The sequence below is a fragment of the Acipenser ruthenus genome, chromosome 18 (assembly GCF_902713425.1).
Source record: "Acipenser ruthenus chromosome 18, fAciRut3.2 maternal haplotype, whole genome shotgun sequence".
NCBI classification, from domain to species: Eukaryota; Metazoa; Chordata; class Actinopteri; order Acipenseriformes; family Acipenseridae; genus Acipenser; species Acipenser ruthenus.
The window spans coordinates 16,612,601-16,633,382 of NC_081206.1; the positions used below are offsets into that span (position 1 = coordinate 16,612,601).

Below are 20,782 nucleotides of genomic sequence, written 5' to 3' on the forward strand. Positions count from 1 at the left end.
GTGTTCTAAGGTTCTTTGCTAGCCAGAAATTCAAAGGTAGTTTTAAAACTTCGTAGGTTCGTCAGGTGGCATTCACGCACTGTATGTTTTTTTGTTTTTTTTCTCTGTATCAGAAACCATTTGACAATGTGTGAATACAAAGCGTTGTATAGCGTAAGCTGTATTGAAAGAAATGTCTTGAAACCCCTCTGCTGTTTGGGATTTTTTTGTTAAATACAACCAAAAAAGTTGAATGCAAACTGTTGCTGTATTATGGAGGCACAACCAATCTTCAGGGTCACTTGACAAGTGTAAGTTCATATTACTATTATTATTATTATTATTATTATTATTATTATTATTATTATTATTAATTAATTAATTAATTAATTAATTAATTAATTAATTAATTAATTAATTAATTAATTAATTAATAGTAATAATAATAATAAACTTATTTGCTTAGGTCTTTTTTTTTTTTTTTTTTTTTAAACAGTCTGGAAGTAAGCAAGCAAGCAAGGTTGAACTGAATGGGGGAGCTAGTGACATCACTAAATGGGGTGTGTCAATTAAAATGAGCATCGTTGATACAACGGTTATAGTGTCTGTCTTGGTAAATATATGGATACCCAGAAGTCTGAGTATGTATTTGATTGGCTAAATTTCATATTGATTGGATTAATATTACAACATCTAAAGTTCTTGTAGTTCGTCTGACAAACTACAGTTTGGTACTGCTCTTCCCGCAGCTTTCTGTGTTGCTCCCACCCATTGCCGCAGCCTTCAGTTCCACTCCCATCCGTTCCTGTGAGATTTAAAACTCTTTATTCCCGGAGATTTCAAATTAACTATAACATGTTATATGTAACTTGAAATCTGCAACTTTTTAGGAGCAGAGAACAATTAAAAAGGCTTAATTAAGCTACTTTAATAAGTTCAATTAAGGGTTTAGTTATTAAGTAACTGAGAGCTCAGTTGGAATGAAAACCAGAAGACACAGGGGTTCCCGAGGACCAGGATTGAGAACCACTGATCTAGGCAACTGAAAGCCTACCCAAGAGACTCTGTCGGCTGTTTAACCTTTGAATAAGAGAGCCCTCCGGAGCCAACAGCAACCTGATTTTCCACAAAGGTCCCCCATCCAAGAGCTAACAACGTCCAACCATGCTTGGCTTCAAATAAAAATCAGGCGTCAAACCAACCACACAATTCAACAGCGCTGCTTGAGATGGGCACCAGACTGAATGGGAGTCAGGGGGTGTGCAGCTCATGATCGAGGTGCTCTTACTGGCTTCCAGAGCTATGAGGGGAAGCTGTCAGCCACCACTGCAGGCCTGCTATCGTGGGTAAATCTTATTAACATACTAACGGTAACAATACACTAGGCTTCATTGGGCACATCATTTCTGTCCTGCTAAATCCTGTCTAGGATAGTTTCACAGGATAAGATTAAGATCAGCCAGATCCTTTTGGCTTGCAAGTACAGTAACTCAAATGAATGAACAATGCACCCCAGGGGTGTCTCTTATAAACAGACACATGCCTTCAACAATTCAACCACCCGCATTGGATACTCAGTCATGCAAGCTTTCGTAGAGTTTACTGTTCTGAGGAAAGCCAAGCAAGCCTTTCAAACAGAACAAGTATGTCAGTGTGATAGGGAGCAAGCCCCTGTATATAATGTACTATTTGTTGTTCTTCCAGTTTGGCATGGATAGGGTTAATACCATCCTTGCCAAATACACGTGCAGACTGTGTCACAGGTGTGGAAAGGAGCAGTCTCTCTACTTGTGAGGTTGACGAACCCAGGGCAAGGAGCAGAGCACAACAGCCAAACAAAAAGGAGAGTCTACAATTCTCCTTTATATCTCCCGGAACTGAAAGCAGGTAACTACCTCCAGAACATCCAGAGACAATTACCTGCCTTCTTTTGCCTCTGCCTGTTATTTCATAGCCATTAAAGGCTGCACCACAACGCTGCCCGTTCACAGTCAGTAACACATATCCCTGCCATGGTGTAATTCAGAATGAATCAGTATGACGGAAGAAGGTCATGACCATGACGTATAAGAACATAAGAAAAGTTTGGGAACGAGAAAAGGGAATTCGGCCCATCAAGGCTCGTCCCTTGTTAGCACACCTTTCTCCCCTACTGGGTGGGATCTGATTTAAAAGCACAGAATCTAGTATTTTCCAAATGTCCCATTGTTTTAGGTCGGACTACTTTCACCTGGAAATTAGTTTCAATTCATCCAAAATATTTATTACAAAGTCGCTATCCCAGAAGACAGTCGGTTTTCAATTTTCATGTTCAGTAAATTTAATGTGTAAGGATTAAAAAACAAAAAAATGTTTGACTGGGAAATAATAACCCCACAAAAGAAATGCAAACTGGGGATATGCAATCAAAAGAAAAGGTAAGCATTCTGTGATTAAACTGTAAATTGCAACACAAAACAGTGCCCACAAGCAGGATGTATGCTACACTGCATGCGAATGAACGGTTTAAATTAACAAAGCAATTAACACAATGAATGTAAAGACTAATGTCTCTGAGCAAACATAATCCAATTGCCATTAGTGTACACTGTCTGACCACTTTATCAGGGCCTATTGGGTCTGGCCCCCGTTTATCCTGATCACAGCCTTGAAAAGATAAAGTAACTGGTGCGACTTCACAAGCTCACTAAGGTGCATGTAGCAAAGTAAGTATAGATTAGGTAAGAAGCACAGCAACACATCGGAGATAGTTTAAAAAGTGGAAACAACCTTCGTTTAATCGACGCGTTTCAGTCAGCGCCTTCGTCAAGGTAATTAAAACTTGTATTTACATACACATCAGTATGAACAGACTCGGTAATTAGGGGGTTTAACTGGCAATTAACAACATCCAATGAAACTACAATGGCTTGAGTTTTAAATTTTAATGTGTCTAGTTAAGGCCCTTTCATCTAATATATGTATAGTTAATAAAAAATCAACAGTATAAGAGATACAAACACCTGTAAGTAATAATCAATAATACAGCCAGTAAACCATTAAATCAACACTTACGGCAATAACAATTATTTTGGCATCTAAAAATAAACTCCCCCTTATAGTTACACAACAAAATATTATAAATATAGTAAACATAGATCCACCTAGATATAGCTTACAAATACAGATTACGAATGCAATCAAATATATGCATCTCCAATTATAGAAAATCCTTCAGATTAAAATCTTCATTAAGTCCTTTAGGAAATAGGCTTTGACATTAGTGAATCCAAAAGGCCTCTCTTCATTTTCTAATTAAATCGGGATCGCCACCTCTCAATGCCAAGATAGCGAAAACTTGAGATCTGATGATTAAGTTCTTTAAAGTGTCTAGCGACAGGATTTCTAATATCCTCACGTCGTATTGCACTTCTGTGTTCTGTAATACATTATTTTAAAGAGTGTGCAGTTTCACCAATGTATACTTTCCCACAAGGACAGTAAATCATATAAATAATATTGCTAGTTCTACAGTTTATGAAACCTTTTATTTCAATTTATTTTCCATTGCCTGGGTGATTGAACCATTTAGTATTACAAGTATATTGGCAATTTATGCAATTGCCACATTTATAATTTCCAGTCGGAACAGCTCCAGACAGTTTTTGGTTTTGCTGTTTAATAGGTATTGGCCCTTACTATTTGGTTTTTAATATTTCCTGCTTTTTTGTATGTGACCATTGGTAGCTCTTTAAATTTGTTCTCCAACAACTGATCACTTTGGAGTATGTGACAATTTTTTAAAACAACATTTTTTAATATTTACTGTCCTTGGGGTGTACGTTGTGCAACATAATAAATTTGGTTTATTTTTTGGGGAAGACATTTTTTGTTTAAGTGGATTTGGCATCCACTTTATTTTCTGCTGATTCAAGCCATTCTGTTTTGTATTCTCTAGAATTAAATTTGAGAAGCGTGTCAGTTTTACGTTTGTCATAGCTTTCTTCAGTTTCACAAATTCGTTTCAGTCTTGTCAGTTGGCTTGTGGCATAGACAAGGTGCAGGAAGGTGTTTCAGGGGATGTTAATCCATTCAGTCATTAATAGTTCACACAATTGGTGCAGAGGTAGGCAGAGGATCATGGTGATAATTGTGTCGCTGAAGTTCATCCCACACACTCTCAATTGGATTGAGATCCAGGGCTCGTGAGGGCTATTGCCACATTCTTATTTTTTCCCTATATAAATCTTTTGTATGCCATTTTTTATTGTGAGCGTCATCGTTAAACAATATCATCTTTTCATCTTTATCACATCACAGAATCCTGAACAACATACTAGACTGAAGCTATTTAAAAACTGGAAAGCTGGTAAAATGACCTCAACATTTGCAAAACGATCCTTTCTAAGGAGACTTTCAAACCATCTGCTTTTTAAATTATTCTTTTTTAAATGTCTGGGTAGGTAGGGGTTACAGCAATCCCATATTATATTTGATTAATTATAAACTAATAGTGATAATTGAGATGACACTGCACGTTTAAATCTTATCAATTACAAGAAGCAATATCTTGAGACTGTTCATCCGTCTATTTTCTACAGAGCTGTAACTCAAAGCTCAAACACGCACAGTAAACAAGCTTCCCTTGAACTGCTTGGAAAAGAATCTTGCCAACGTTAACAGTATCCAGGATCTCAAATGCTGTCTGTTTACCTGCCACAGCTCTCAAGGAGCAAAGATTAAACACATTTTCAATTTGAGAGTGTAATTCATATTGGCATCAAGGTCAGCTTATTGATAAACAGAAAAGCACAAACCTGGATTATATTAAAAAGAGGATTGGATTACAGTTTGAAATGGACATGAAGCACAAAATGAAAACTAAGATGTCAAAGGCCTTTTTATTATAATGCTCATGGGTTTTTACATGAAAAGAAAGTATTATATTTATAACTTATAGCCCTGAATTAACACATTGGAGAAGACTTGCTATTGGTACTGGAAAACTCCATCATTTTAGGCTGCACAGTACTGTGCTTTTCAAATACCAACAATCATATTGAAAATCCTCTGACCTCAAGCTTTTATCTTCATGTTTTAATTCTATGATCCTTATTCACCAAGCTTTCAAGAATGCATTCCTAATAAAAATGATGAAGAAATGAACACCTGAAATCTGTACCAGCATGACGTCCAATATTTGTTTGTTTCCTGCAGTATTTTTAAACTCAAAAAGTACAAGCGTCTATAAGATGGAACCTGTGCCTAGAAGTGATTGCCAAAATATTTAGTTTTTTCACTTTTAATGGACTTACCATAGAGTATTGTGACAGGGTACCCTGTAGACGGTTCTTGAGTGCATGTGTGCCTTCATGGAAGCAGCGGAGATTCAAGCCCAGGGATTTCATTATAAATAAATACTTTACTTTCTATATATTACAGCTCTAGGAGTGCCCAACAATGCCTGGTCAAAGTCTTTCATTTTATGTTTTCAGGGGACAGAGACAGGGGACAAATAATAAATGAGATATATAAGACTAATTTATTTTAAACAAATTATTAAAATCTATATATGTATTACGCACTTAACTTACACTCCCAGTCACTCTGCTGAGTACGGTCTCTTATTAGATCACTTGTCATAAACACTGTCAAACGTGAATCAGCTAATCATTCAGAGCAAGATAAACAAAAATTACAAAAGGAAATTCCCACTTAACGTTTAGAGAGCCCACAGCTCCTTGGAGGTTAGGGAGATTGTTGTCGTTGCTGCTGTAGTCTTGGTTTTAAAAAAGTGGAGGAGGACCTGAGGTGATGCCGAAGAGAGAGAGACATCGCAGAGACATCGCAGAGGCAGTTTTGTAACTAACCGTGCATCGATGCATTTGTACAATAATGTGCCTGGTTAATACTATTTTCTTCCGAATAATAAATACCCCTATATTTATTACAGTTTTGTCAGCCTGAAACCAACTACAAAGCATTACTTAGGGTGAATGTTAGTCTGGTAACTGTAAAGGCTACATGTACTCTACAAATAATGATAATAATAATAATAATAATAATAATAATAATAATAATAATAATAATAATAATAATAATAATAAATAACTTAAACTATCAATGTTATTTAGGATTCAACCTTTTTTTTTAAGCATCAGAATAATATTCTACTCGCAGCTCATTGTTGGATTTCATGTAGCACACAACTCGCTATCCTATTGTTGTCTTCAGATATAAAAAAAAAAAAAAACACCTCTATTTTGAGACGTACTTACTGCATTTTGATCGCAGGTTACACAGCACTAAGAAAATGAGTGTCAGTGTTCTTGTGTCATTTTTAGTAAGCAAGCCTGACCAAACATATAATTCTGTGCTGGAAGAAATTCAAGCATGAATATCGGTGTAGATTATCGGCTAAAATAACAAAAACTACCAACAGCCGATTGTGTTTTTTTCCCTTTTATCAGTACCATGCCAATAGACTACCGATTTCGGTGCACCCCTATTCAATACAACTCCTCATTATTATTGTTGGTTGTTATTACGTTATTAATATTGTTGTCCTTTTTATACGCAAGTGTCAGTGGGGTTCCTCATGTTAATTTTTGTTCTGATGTTGCAGGTAATAGTTCTGAAGTGTGACGCTGGTTTTATATATATCTTGATTCCTATCCGGCTGTTGCCGATGGTACTAAGCAAGTGTCAATGGGGTTCCTCATGTTAATTCCTTGTTTTGAAGGTCTACCTGTCACTCAGAACAGGAATGAAAGAACAGAGGGAGTGATTCGGACTCTGCCACAGAAGCAGTGGGCAGACCGTGGTTTGCTGGGGAAAAGCCCGAAAAGTTATTTTAATTTTTATTTTGGGCTTTGCCCAAAGTCACGGGCAAGTCAGCGGGTTTTTCCCGTAACATATACATAAAACGAGTTTCAAAACGTTGTTGTGAAAAAATGCGTGGTAAGTGGTCCATGGGAAAAATCCAAACATTAAGGTGGTCCCTACGTTGAAAAAGGTTGGGAACCCCTGCCCTACGGTATACTGAAGATAAAAACAACTTACATTTTTTGCCGTCACTTGTAGGCAAAATTCTCATATTACAAAGCCTTTTGCTTTTCATCTAAATTAGTGACTGATCAAATATTCCCTATCCGAGCCCCTTCTTGCTTTGCTCAGCTTTAACCCTTTATGTTAGGGGTCTCCTGTCAGACTGTCACAAAGACGGCCGGAGTGGGTGACGTCAGACCAGAAGACAGGAACACAAACGACAGAGAGATGTGGAGTTTGGTGGAGCTGAGCGAATGCTTTCGCTCAGCATTTAATGAATAAACAGACAGAAAATAAACGTTTGTAACAAAACATAAAAACAGGACACGGCACTTGAGCCAAAATAAAGAGACAAACAACACGGACTACACAGACAAACACGGTGAGCTTCTTTTACTATTATTTTACTTTATAATACCCTCCGTCTCCTAACCCGTTCTCCACTCACCGAACACCAACCCCCAGTGAGTGAAAACATGCAGCTTTTATGCAGTTGTACCGAGATTCGATTGCTAGTCAATCATTCAATTGGAATCTCGGTACAACTGCACGTGAATTAATTAAAGTGCAATTCCCCGTGCTCACATATTACTTTTTACTTGCACGTGATGTGATGTGCCATCCCCGTGCCTAAATACAAATATACAATTTACACACACGTGAAACACAGACCGCTTATATCCCGTGTACCAATGCCTATACACCCACATTTACACACAACACGTAACATATAACATACACAGGGGGGGCACTTTGCCACATATACCCCCCCTTGTGCAACGCACACATGGCCTCAATGGCCACCTCCCCCCTCAGTCCCAAAGTCCCGGAAGAGGGGGAAGCAAGTTGTTTCTGGGGGTGGCCATGGTGGAATGTCTGGCACCCCCCAATTCTTCGTGGCTGGCAGCTCCCTCTTCCGGGGCTTCAGCCACACTATCTGCTGCCGCGAAAGTGCAGAAGGGGGAGCTGGTCTCCTGACCTCCCCCTCTTTCTTTATGGCCGGCAGCTCCCCTTCATGGAGCTCCGGCCACAGTGTCGCGACCCGAGGCAAAGCAGAGGCCCCGGCGACCCCAGGCGAAGCAGGACCCTCGATGACCTCAGGCGACGGCAGCAGCAGCGGACCCTCGGGAGGTGGAGGCAGAGGCAGCTCCTGCTCCTCTCCCTCGGGTGGTGGAGGCAGAGGCAGCTCCTGCTCCTCTCCCTCGGGTGGTGGTGGAGGCAGAGGCAGCTCCTGCTCCTCTCCCTCGGGTGGTGGTGGAGGCAGAGGCAGCTCCTGCTCCTCTCCCTCGGGTGGTGGTGGAGGCAGAGGCAGCTCCTGCTCCTCCCCCTCAGGTGGTGGAGGCAGAGGCAGCTCCTGCTCCTCTCCCTCGGGTGGTGGTGGAGGCAGAGGCAGCTCCTGCTCCTCTCCCTCGGGTGGTGGAGGCAGAGGCAGCTCCTGCTCCTCTCCCTCGGGTGGTGGTGGAGGCAGAGGCAGCTCCTGCTCCTCTCCCTCGGGTGGTGGTGGAGGCAGAGGCAGCTCCTGCTCCTCTCCCTCGGGTGGTGGTGGAGGCAGAGGCAGCTCCTGCTCCTCTCCCTCGGGTGGTGGTGGAGGCAGAGGAAGCTCCTGCTCCTCTCCCTCGGGTGGTGGTGGAGGCAGAGGCAGCTCCTGCTCCTCTCCCTCGGGTGGTGGAGGCAGAGGCAGCTCCTGCTCCTCTCCCTCGGGTGGTGGAGGCAGAGGCAGCTCCTGCTCCTCTCCCTCGGGTGGTGGTGGAGGCGCTGCCGGCTCCTCCGACAGCGGGGGTAGGGCTGGTGGCGCTGCCGGCTCCTCCGACAGCGGGGGTAGAGCTGGTGGCGGGCGTCTCCGCTGGGCTCCCTTCAGCAGCAAAAACAGCGGCTGCTGTGGAGCCTGAGCTTCACGCCCTCGTCCCTCCCAAAAAAAAATAGGGGTTTGGGCCTTCAGCTCCTCCCCTCCGGACACAGGACGCACCGACTCCTCCCTCTCGGGCCGTGGACGCACCGACTCCTCCCTCTCGGGCCGTGGACGCACCGACTCCTCCCTTTTGGGCCGTGGACGCACCGACTCCTCCCTCTTGGGCCGTGGACGCACCGACTCCTCCCTCTTGGGACGTGGACGCACCGACTCCTCCCTCTTGGGCTGTGGACGTTCGGGCTCCTCCCACTCGGGCTGTGGACGTTCGGGCTCCTCCCACTCGGGCTGTGGACGTTCGGGCTCCTCCCACTCGGGCTGTGGACGTTCGGGCTCCTCCCACTCAGGCGCAGGACGTTCGGGCTCCTCCCACTCAGGCGCAGGACGTTCGGGCTCCTCCCACTCAGGCGCAGGACGTTCGGGCTCCTCCCACTCAGGCGCAGGACGTTCGGGCTCCTCCCTTTTAGGCGCAGGACGTTCAGGCTCCTCCCACTCAGGCGCAGGACGTTCGGGCTCCTCCCACTCAGGCGCAGGACGTTCGGGCTCCTCCTCCCCTGGCTCCTGCTCTGGGCAGTCCTCGTCCTCATGCCCATAAGCAATGCACATGGTGCACCACCTTGGCTCCCTCTGCTTCCTCCTCACTTTTCCCCCTCTCTGCCTCCTTCTGCTCACCTTCCTCCTTTGGGCTGGTTCCTCCTCCTCTTCCTGGAAGGGGCAGACAGCCACCGTGTGCCCATACACCCCGCAGGCAAGGCACCAACCTTGGTCCTCCAACCTGCCGAGGAGATCCTCCAGCTCACTGCAGCCGTCTCTCCAGTTCCAGCCTTCCATTTTTTTTTTTTATTTATTTATTTTTATTTACTTTTCCACAAAAAAAACTGCGGTTCCCGCTCTGGCCTGAGCCCTGGAGGCGCTGTTGTCCCGGTTCTGACACCACGTGTCACAAAGACGGCCGGAGTGGGTGACGTCAGACCAGAAGACAAGAACACAAACGACAGAGAGATGTGGAGTTTGGTGGAGCTGAGCGAATGCTTTCGCTCAGCATTTAATGAATAAACAGACAGAAAATAAACGTTTGTAACAAAACACAAAAACAGGACACGGCACTTGAGCCAAAATAAAGAGACAAACAACACGGACTACACAGACAAACACGGTGAGCTTCTTTTACTATTATTTTACTTTATAATACCCTCCGTCTCCTAACCCGTTCTCCACTCACCGAACACCAACCCCCAGTGAGTGAAAACATGCAGCTTTTATGCAGTTGTACCGAGATTCGATTGCTAGTCAATCATTCAATTGGAATCTCGGTACAACTGCACGTGAATTAATTAAAGTGCAATTCCCCGTGCTCACATATTACTTTTTACTTGCACGTGATGTGATGTGCCATCCCCGTGCCTAAATACAAATATACAATTTACACACACGTGAAACACAGACCGCTTATATCCCGTGTACCAATGCCTATACACCCACATTTACACACAACACGTAACATATAACATACACAGGGGGGGCACTTTGCCACACAGACAGACAGACAGACAGACAGACAGACAGTCTGTCTGTCTGTCTCTCTCTCTCAGCTGTGAAGGGAAGCTCTCTTGGCACCTGCCTGCCAATGTAGCATAAATAAATAAATAAATAAATCATATAAAAACAAATAAACCAAAGAAGTACCTGTTTTGTAGGAATAAGAGACCGTCTTCGCTAGGTGGAACAGTAGAAGTATGTGCTGAAGATTGTGACCTACTTTCAGTTTAACCAGAAGGGCCGCCTGCACACAATGAGAGCAGTCCCAAGGGGCATGCTGCCATCACATGCTCTTTAGCGCCATCCAATTACAAACAGGCCTGTTGAACTAAATTGAGAAGGTAAGAACAGCTAGTTATTTTACTGTATCGATCAATTGCAGACATTTAAGATGGGACAGTGAGATACAGTGACTTCCTTTGTATTACAGAAAAAAGAGCGAACAATAAAACTAAAGCTGCTATCAGTTTGATGGATTTCTGGAGCTTCTGTTCTTCTGTGTTTGTTTTCTTTTGTCAGTGTTGCCACATTTTCAGGCTTTTGTATTTAAGATGGTCACGTTTTTTTTTTTAAAGTTACACAATTCATTGTGGTGTCACTCTTGGCAGTCATCACTGGCGAAACCGTCCCGCTCAGTCATTCTGCATGTGAGAAATACCTAGATATTTAGTAAGTAAGGAAGTAGGGCTTTTGACCTGAACACCCCCTGCCTGCCATTCAGTCCTGGGCCTCTCTCAAGCAAAGACTGACCATTCTAGTTTCTAAGATCGGAAGGTTACATTACCACAACAGTCTGGTACTTTCAGTGTTTAAAGAAAGCACTGAAATAGCTCCAAACCAAAGGCTCATGAATAGAAAAAACCCTCAATAAACCCTTTTGAGGCACGTCAAGTAGTTTGCACAATACATAATCCCACTAACAAAGAACAAAATTGTCTTTTCAGAACATTGGTTTGCTACTGCACAATTACATCCCGACTGCTGTTTCCCGACAGCTCCTGGTTGTATATCAAATTAAAACCGGCGTATGTAAAGGCCATTCCACTTTGGAGCTGCATTTTACTGACACTAAAAATGAAATCAATTTTCCAGCAACTGCAAACCACTACTTGTAATGCATATCAATCAGAAAATGGAACTCACTTTGCGTTTAGATAAATGCTGCTGTAAACATAATTGGAAAAACGAAAGAAAGAAAAATGTCCTCCTAGAAATGTTGTTTTATTGTTCATTATGACCCCAAAGCTGTTTCTCTCAAGAAATCCAACAATGTTTTGTTACCATGGCCATTCCCAATGTTATTCCGCAGATCTAGCCTGCCTTATATCTATGGCAAGCAACTGGAACCGAAGAGAACTGAAAAGAACTGAAAAGCACCTTCTCTCAGATTGGAACAGAACGTAAAGGCATATCTGAATAACTACACTCAGCATGACTGTAAACATTAAAAACAGTAAGGGGGCAATAAGCAATATATATTAGTGCTGCAATCGGCACCCTCATTTTGTATTCGTTATCGTATAGGCATTTATCAACGATAAGCTGATGCATTGACGTTTTATTTTTCAAAATAAATAACAAATATTAGTTTTTTGTTTTGTTTTGTTTTTTAATAGAAGATCCAATAACTAAAAACACTGTTGTGCATAATAGTTCAACAATAAGGCACAACTTACATTCAAATTAGAACACTTCCGATTAGAGTTTTTAACAACTGAAAAGAATGTGTGTGTCCGCATCAGATGTCCCTTTGACATTGTAATAATAAAAAAACACTGCATTTTAACATAAGTCATTTCTATCTGAACTATGGTTGTTCATTACTGTTAACGTTTTAATGTCCAAAAGCAAAACATTTTAATGAATCTCACAAATCCCGACTAATTTAACTATTGTACTAAATTCAGCTTCTTTTTATATAATATAATCCAAACACAACATGCTTTGAAACAAAAGAAGGTAATCAGTAGATTTAATAGATTTAAAACAAATAAAAAACATATTGCCTTCATTTTTAAATCAAGAAAACGTGAATACAATAGGTCTACTTCTGATTTGGCTAGCCCAAGCGAATGTAGAGGCCTAAAGTGTGTATCCTAGCAATGTGCTAATCTACCATACTAGCACTAAAAGAAGAGCACTCTCACACACTCAAGGTTTTAATGCAAACCGGCAACAGACTTCAAACTGGGTACTAATTTGATGCATCAATTCAACATTATGTAATAGAAGCTTGGGAAATTTAAGAACAGATGATCAATAATCGATGCATCAATTAATTGTTGCACCCCTAATATATACATACATACATACATACATACATACATATATACCGTAAAACATCAATTAAATGCCTCCAGCGTTTATTTACAATATTTACCAGCAGACCCGCCGCGTATTGGAGACCGGTGATTAGTTGAGACCGGCGTGTATAATAGATCACTGGCTTCACATGCTTCATGTGGTCATTGAGAAGCCGCTAACACACAACCTTGTAGCAACATCGTAACTCAATTTAAACATTCCAGCAACTTTGTTAAAAGGTTTTGTGTCAGTGGGAACTAAGTAAAAAATGTGTTTTATAACAACATTACATTGTATTGTACACCTTCAAGTATAAAGCAAAACTTTTAATAACGTAATAACAGCATTAAACAAATATGCATTACATGTAGGCCTACTTTAAACTACATTTTCTATTGTTATAATGTATTACTCCTGAGAGTCACTTTCATCACTGTCAATTATTAGCAGTTCATATATATATATATATATATATATATATTGTGATAAAGTCACCCCTCTGTATTTACTGTTCCAGGTGTCCGCTCTTACCAGCCCCGTATTCTGATACACAATAAAGCAGTTTCACACTTTGTTCTCAGTTAAACAGGACAGTGCCTGTATCTTTATTTGCAAGTACAGCCAAACACAATAAGCAAAACAAAACCTAACTCCTCTCAGGAGTACTTCCTAAACTCAATACAGTCCCTGACTGAGCGTCGGGCAGCTAAGCTGCTTACCGACCCAAACATACAATCCAGTACACACAGTACTCACTTTACTTGACTGCCTTCTCCAACCTGACAGCCCTGAATTAACCAACTGTGAGGTTTATATGCCCCACAGTCATAAGTGTGGGCAGCTGGCTCTAATTTACCCCAATCAGACCCACTGCCAAAACAATTAACAAATAATTTAACCCAATTAGGAGGCCTTTAGCAAAATGGCCTCCTGTTACTTCAGTGTTACCAAGATGGAGTGTCCTCTCCTAATCCCCAGGGTCCTAAAGCCTCTATAACTTTAATAAGAAAGCCCACTCCATTACATATCCTCCCCCTCTGCACGATCCTGTGGGGTCGGGCATACCAACTCTATGCTATATTTACTTTCCCTTAATTAACACACCGTTATCATTTACAAACTCATTCATTACACCGTCTTTAGTTTTAATACCCACCAAAATCCATTACATTATTTGGTTACTTTGTTCACCTGCCAGTTTGTTTATGATGTCCTTCCACTTTTTGTTAGCTTTCTTTTAGCCAACACCTTTTCACAGTCCACTTGTACTCATTCCAGACTGGTGACAGGGACTATTGTGGCTCAGTCGGCCCCGATCAAAGACCAGGCCTCTGATGTGAGCTGACCCTCTCATCAGCTCCATACTTCTATAAGGAGGTGCACTTCTAACCTCTGGCCTGCCCACTAAACCCAGCGTCCCCTTTGTCCCTTCTTGCGGGTTCAGCAGTAGCCTAAGCTCCCGGTTTACCGTTGGTAATGCTGGCAACAATAGAAGGTACTCCAGCATTGTATGCTCTATTTTCCTCCGCAGCATCTCCGGTGGCTGCTGAGGATACCCCTGCGTCGGCTCCAGCTGCACAAGCTCCGTCTGCTCAGGTTCTATTTTACTCAGCGACCCTTCCAGTGGTTGCTGCAAACTCTGCAAGTGCCCCTTCTCTGACACTACATTTTGAAATGACTGAGGTGCCTCCTCCCCCTCAGTTGCTGGCGGTGAAGCTAGTTCTAGCTTGACCTTACGCCTTCTGTTTCTCTGTAACAAGCGCTCTAGCTTACCATTCGTTCTATTCTTCAAAGAAACAGTACAAGCGTTATTCTTGCGCTTCCGTTTTCTATTCTCTTGGCTAGAGGGCTTGGGTGCTTCTTCTGCTTTTGCCTGCAGCAGACATTTAACCCCATTTACATCTCTAAATGCCAACTCTGTTTTCTTCTGATGCTCCTGGTCCCCTTTCTGATTAACTCTTTCCTTTTGAACTAAAGCTTCCTTTCCGCTCTGTTTCTGCTTCTCTAGCTGTGTCTGCAACTCCTTCAGACACTGGGAGACATTGGACCGATTCTCTTCCATGGCTTCTATATCTTTCAACATGAACTTGTTTTCCTGATGAGTTTTCTGAAGGTTTCCCATCAAGGCTTGAGCTCTGTTGCGCAGTTCCTCCTGATGCATCCTTGCCTCCCGATTCAATTTCCTCAAGTCCAGCTTCAGGTTAACTTTGCCTTCCTCCTGCTTGGTCCGCTGTTGTTTTGCTTCTTTAAGAACAGTACATATCTTTCGCAGTGCCTCTCTGACCGCAGTTCCAACTCCCTTTCGCGCTTCAAACAGCTTGCAGAGTTCCTTCACTTGGCTCTCCATATCTGAACTCTGTTTCATCCATTTCTGCAGGTCCTGTTGAAACTTTCCTCTGTTCATTTGTTCTTCTTGTAGGACAGACTCGTGTTGCTTAACCTGTCCTTCAAGTTTCTGTACCCCTTTTACTTGATCCCGTAGATTCTGAAGTTCAACTTTCTGTCTAAGGACAACCTTCCTGTAGTCTGCAAATTCAATCTCAGTACTTAACTTTTCAGCTTCCAGGCACTTTACGTGGGACTTCAAAGCACAAAGTCTTTCTTAAAGGCTCTCTTCTGAGTATCAAGCTCTTTGCTTTCAGCTTGGTGTACCTTCAACTTTTCCTGTTCAGCTTTTCCTCTCACTAGAGTTAGATTGCTGGCAGTACCTTCCAGTCTCTTCTTGGTTTCTGTATGTGCAATAACTTCTTCTTTTAACTTGTTTTGTGCCCACTTCGACTTACTTGCATAGTAATGGACTTCTTTTTTCAGAGTGTCACTCTCCCGGCTCCCTCCGGCAGCTTCACTTTCCTTCATCTTGTACAGTTTCTGCAACCTCTCCTTCTCTTGTGTAAGCTGCTTCACTCTAGTGGAGTGTTTTTCAACTTCTTTATTTGCTTCTACAAGCTTCTTTCCAAGCACTTCCTTTTCTTCCCACATGGCATTATACTTTAGATTAACCTCATATAGTTCTGTAATGCTGTTCACTTGCTGTTGCTCCAAGACTACTTTCTCCTGGGTCAGTTTCTGACACTGCAAGGTGCTATCCTCAACTTCCACTGTCAGCTGTTGCACTCGGGTCTCTAGCTGGGACAGGTGAGAGTTTGCGTCTTCACTACTTTCCCTGTATTTCTTTTGAAGTTCGAACTTCTCCCGTTTCATTTTACTCACAACACACTGTAACTTTTCTTCCCACTCAGCTTTCAAATAATCAGCGCTTTCCTTCAGCTCTGCAATCTGGTTCCCCTTGCTCTCTTGGACAACCTGTAACTCTCGCACAAGACTTTGGACTTCCCTCTCCAGTTCACTAACTCTCTCTTCCATCTCCTTCTGCTTGATTCTGTGAAAGTTCTGCACTTCTTGTATTTCACTGTTCTTTCCCTTTAAAATCTGCTGTACATCCGCACTGCATTTCTCTGCTGCTCGGTGCATTTCTTCTTTACTCTTCAGCGCTTCCATTTTCAACTTCCCAAAACCCTCTTCTTTGTGTTCAAGCTCCTGTTTCAAACGCTCAGTCTCTCTTTTCAAAGTATGCAACTGATCTTCAGTTTCTTTAACTCTGTTACCCATTTCAGAAGACTGTACTTGAGCTTGTTGAAGTTTCAGAAACAGTTCTTTGTTTTCTGCCTCTTTTACTTTATTTTTCTTCTGCAGCTCTACTATAATACACTCATGTTCCTCACTCTTTTCAAGCTGGTTTTCCAGCTCCTTTATCTTGAACACACAGTTTTGTAGCTCAGCAGTTAACTCACCGATTTTCTTCTCTTTCTTGTCCAGCACCTGGTCTCTCTCGGACTTGCTTCTGTGCTGTTTAGCAACATTCCTTGTGAGCTTGCTTAACTGTTCCTCTTTTCCACAAACTTGCTTCTCCAGCTCTTTCAACTTGCCTTGTAGTGACATTACAGCGCTATGGTTCTGCAAGAACTTGGTTTCTGCCTTCTTTTTCCACTCTGAAAGCTTGTTTTTCCACTGCCCTGCCTCGTCAAGAGCAGCTGTCTTCTCCTGGTTAAGGATCTCCATGTTTTTCTTTAATTCCTGCAGTTGGCTCTTCAGTTTCTGCTGCTCCTCCCGTTGAGCTTGTAACCGCTTCTTCCCATCATCCTGGGTTTGTATGTGCGGCTGCAGGTCACACTGTCTTTTCCTCAGCAGCGTCTCCTGTGGCGGCTGACAATCCCTCACAGTGTGTACTTCTCCCCAGAAAACTTCTGGTTCCTGTAGTAGCAGCTCCCTCCTGGCTTCCTCGTGTCCATCCTCTTGGCACCAGGAAAACTTTAGTGCAGCCTCCCGGGCCAACCTGTACCGCTTGTCCTCTCTCTTCTTAGGCTGGTGACGCCCCCTTTTTGGTTCTCGGTTTGGGCATTCTTGCCACTCGTGTCCAAACCCTTCACACAGTCCACACCAGTTTGGCGGGACATCCGGGCACTCTCTCCAGCGGTGGGCCCGCTCTCCACACCACTCACACCAGGGAGATCCACTGACCGGTGCTTCTCCTTCTGGATCTGTCTTTTGGACAGCCAGCTGTTCCATTTTCTCCTCCCTCAACAGCGCCTCGGTAGGCTGCTGGGGTTCACACTCCCTTTGTGCTTTCTTGGGCTCTTCTAAGCCCCACTTCTGGTACCATATGTGATAAAGTCACCCCTCTGTATTTACTGTTCCAGGTGTCCGCTCTTACCAGCCCCGTATTCTGATACACAATAAAGCAGTTTCACACTTTGTTCTCAGTTAAACAGGACAGTGCCTGTATCTTTATTTGCAAGTACAGCCAAACACAATAAGCAAAACAAAACCTAACTCCTCTCAGGAGTACTTCCTAAACTCAATACAGTCCCTGACTGAGCGTCGGGCAGCTAAGCTGCTTACCGACCCAAACATACAATCCAGTACACACAGTACTCACTTTACTTGACTGCCTTCTCCAACCTGACAGCCCTGAATTAACCAACTGTGAGGTTTATATGCCCCACAGTCATAAGTGTGGGCAGCTGGCTCTAATTTACCCCAATCAGACCCACTGCCAAAACAATTAACAAATAATTTAACCCAATTAGGAGGCCTTTAGCAAAATGGCCTCCTGTTACTTCAGTGTTACCAAGATGGAGTGTCCTCTCCTAATCCCCAGGGTCCTAAAGCCTCTATAACTTTAATAAGAAAGCCCACTCCATTACAATATATATATATATATAATATATATATACTGTATATATATATATATATTATATATTATATATATATATATATATTATTTTTTATTTTTTTAAGCAACTTTACATTTCAATTTACTGAAGTGTTTTAAATAAAAATAAAAAATGTACAAATTACAGTTAAAAATAAGATTTATAGCAGTACTTGTCCCTGCTTTATGTAGTAAGACTTCCGTCTCTAATTGATTTTTATCTCTCCCTGTTCTATGAATAGACCATTTAAAAAACTAATTAAAAATGTACATTTTAAAGACTTTAACAGATCTACATTGGGAAGCACAATTAGTTTTGCTGCTATGGTTGTTATTCTGAGGCTAGGCGGCTTGCCAAATCACATAACATATTATTTGGAATCTCTCTATTCTTCAGTCAGTGTATCATTGTGTGTTCCACACACAATAGGTCTTCATTGTAAAACCCTGCACAAGACTAACACAAAGATTCTCAGGCTTTTTCTCAACATCCTTCCACAGTGCAACCCAATAGGAGGCTTGATACAGCTCAGCTTTCACATGCTCCAAACCTTACTTGTGCTCTATAAACAACAATGGATTTCACCTCCCAGTTCATGTGATTGACTTGAGTCCTACGTATTTGATTTCCATTTTATTGCCAATGAATTAGCTGCCACTTACAGTGTTTTTTATTGTTTTTGTTTTACAGTGGATCTGTCCCATTTTGAACATTGCAATCCATCTGCTTTTCAGTGCAGTTCTGGATCTTGCGTTTATCTGAATCTGTACCAAGTTTCAGATTGTATTTGTGATAATTTTCTGTACTGCTGTAAAGTCTTTAGTGGTAATAGATGACAACAACACAGACGATAAGGACACTCAGTTGCTATACAAATCTAGGTTATGCTTTAGCAAAGTACTCCCTAGTAGAGGAGAGTGGTGTGCTAACAAGGGACGAGCCTTGATGGGCCGAATGGCCTTTTCTCATTCCTAAACTTTTCTTATGTTCTAAATAACAGCTTGCATTCCTTTTTATCTGGTTTGATCCAAAATCTCAGTAGGTTTTTGAAGTAATTCAGTTAGATTCGGACAGGTTGAACATGGAGATGCAGTTGTTTTCTGACTTGGAAGGCAGAATGGAAAGAGTTTGAAACAATTGGTTATTCCCTTACCCACATGTCACTCGTTTTATTTGATTTCTTGTCTCTTTTCTGTTTTTTATCACAGTATTCAGGCTTATTTTTAAAAAGTTTAGGCTCAGCCAGGTTCATAGCCACAAGCCTAGCTGCTGAAGACCAAGTTGTCTTAGTTACTGTAATTATCCCACAAGGGCTTTTTGCATCATCAATGTGAGACCACAGACTAATAAGGATTGGACTGTATTAGGATAACACTGCAATAAAAAGCTTTCAATTTCATCATCTTTAAAACAAAAAACCAAACTAAATCTGACATTACAATGTAGCCCAGCCCCCACTCCTCCAGCACAGAGCTGACGTGCGCTGTTGATAATGCACATTTCTTCTGACAAATCACTAATTCTACGAGTCACATTCGAGTCATGACATTGCCATTTCATATTTATTAGAATATCTGCTCTGACCTTCAGTTCAAGTCCAGTCCCCAAAAACACAGAACATGAAATAGCTCCAAGGCTAGGCAGCTAAAAGGACAAGAGCTATAGCTGCAACAAATGTCAAATGTGCCCCCTGTGTCAATCAAAACAATCCTAATCTGAAGATCACACCAGAGCACACTGTGCGAGATTTCATCATTTAATACTGCCAGGGAAGATTTTAATAATAGCATGCAGCATTCTGAAAATGCTAATCCGGTTAAAGGTGTCAGGGTTAAGCTGTACACATTATGTGTTTGTAAATAAATTAATTCAATTGTTGATTTTTAAACCCAAGTAACCAAATCTGCCTGGAGGTAAATTAAATATAATATGGTAAACATTAAATACAAATAGTCTGCACTTTTAAAAAATCTGATGAAGAAATTAGGAATGTTAGTGAAACAGGAGGCTTTGTCAAGGTATTTTAGACCTTAATTTGAATTTTGGGGCCAGGCGTAATTATTTCTATAATAACTGTCAAATAAATCTTTATACTAGATCCTTCACATCTGGTTAATCAATTAAAAGCCTTCAAATTAAAAATCACATTCTATATGCAGTTTTAAAGTTGCAGTCTCCCAGTTTCTTAAATACGATATAAAATGTTTTGTGATTTGTTGACGATTCCCTGTTAGGGAGCCTAAGAATTCACAGACGATCCCTTAAGGAGTGTCGAATGAAAAGGGTGTTGTTTACACTTGAGAGTTATGTACAGGAGTTTACATGAAAACATGTTTTAACGTTCAATGGTTTAGTTTGACTTAAGGTGAGGGTTTGCTAAATATGTCCAATGTTTACCCTTCTGTGCACTCTGCTGCATTAGAAACCCGGCCTTGTTGGCTGTCTAGCTTGTTTACGTCCTGTAAAGGTCATTTCTGCTTCAGACACGCAAGTGTCCTGCTTCTTGCCACTCTGTCACTCTCTGAACTAAGCAGGCATGCTCCTGCTGCCATCTGCATGAGCTGGAGGTTTAAGAGACAAACTGACCAGCTCCACTAAGCCACAGAACTGCATGATGCTCTGTCAGACTCTTAGGAAATGCCATTGCCTTGGTATAGCACCAAAATGGAAGACTACATTCTGTTACCAGTATGTAATAAGGACAGTATACAAGTTTCCGATAGCAAAAGCATAGCAAAATGTAATAAAGCATGATAAAGCATAGGTAAGCATAGTAAAAATGGATAAGTATGGTGTGACGGAAATATAGTGAGTT

The 20,782-nt window shown here is 41.8% G+C and overlaps 3 protein-coding genes across 29 annotated transcripts in view; all 3 read right to left on the reverse strand.

Moving 5' to 3' along the window:
• Window positions 1–20,782, reverse strand: part of LOC117424054 (alpha-(1,6)-fucosyltransferase-like) — a 215,233-nt gene that overhangs the window by 177,203 nt on the left and 17,248 nt on the right. Inside the window, exon 2 of one of the 27 annotated variants that reach the window (XM_058991319.1) lies at window positions 10,598–10,778. The exons of the other annotated variants lie outside the window; for them this stretch is intronic. The gene's annotated coding sequence lies outside the window, so the exon portion shown is untranslated. The remainder of the gene's footprint in view (window positions 1–10,597; window positions 10,779–20,782) is intronic. 27 annotated transcript variants of the gene reach the window in all.
• On the reverse strand, window positions 13,260–15,338 carry LOC131698636 (uncharacterized). The gene has a single exon (XM_058991326.1). It carries the CDS (start codon window positions 15,156–15,158, stop codon window positions 14,007–14,009), a length of 1,152 nt encoding a protein of 383 aa, XP_058847309.1. The 5' UTR covers window positions 15,159–15,338; the 3' UTR covers window positions 13,260–14,006.
• On the reverse strand, window positions 15,338–17,901 carry LOC131698635 (golgin subfamily A member 4-like). The gene has a single exon (XM_058991315.1). It carries the CDS (start codon window positions 17,318–17,320, stop codon window positions 15,338–15,340), a length of 1,983 nt encoding a protein of 660 aa, XP_058847298.1. The 5' UTR covers window positions 17,321–17,901.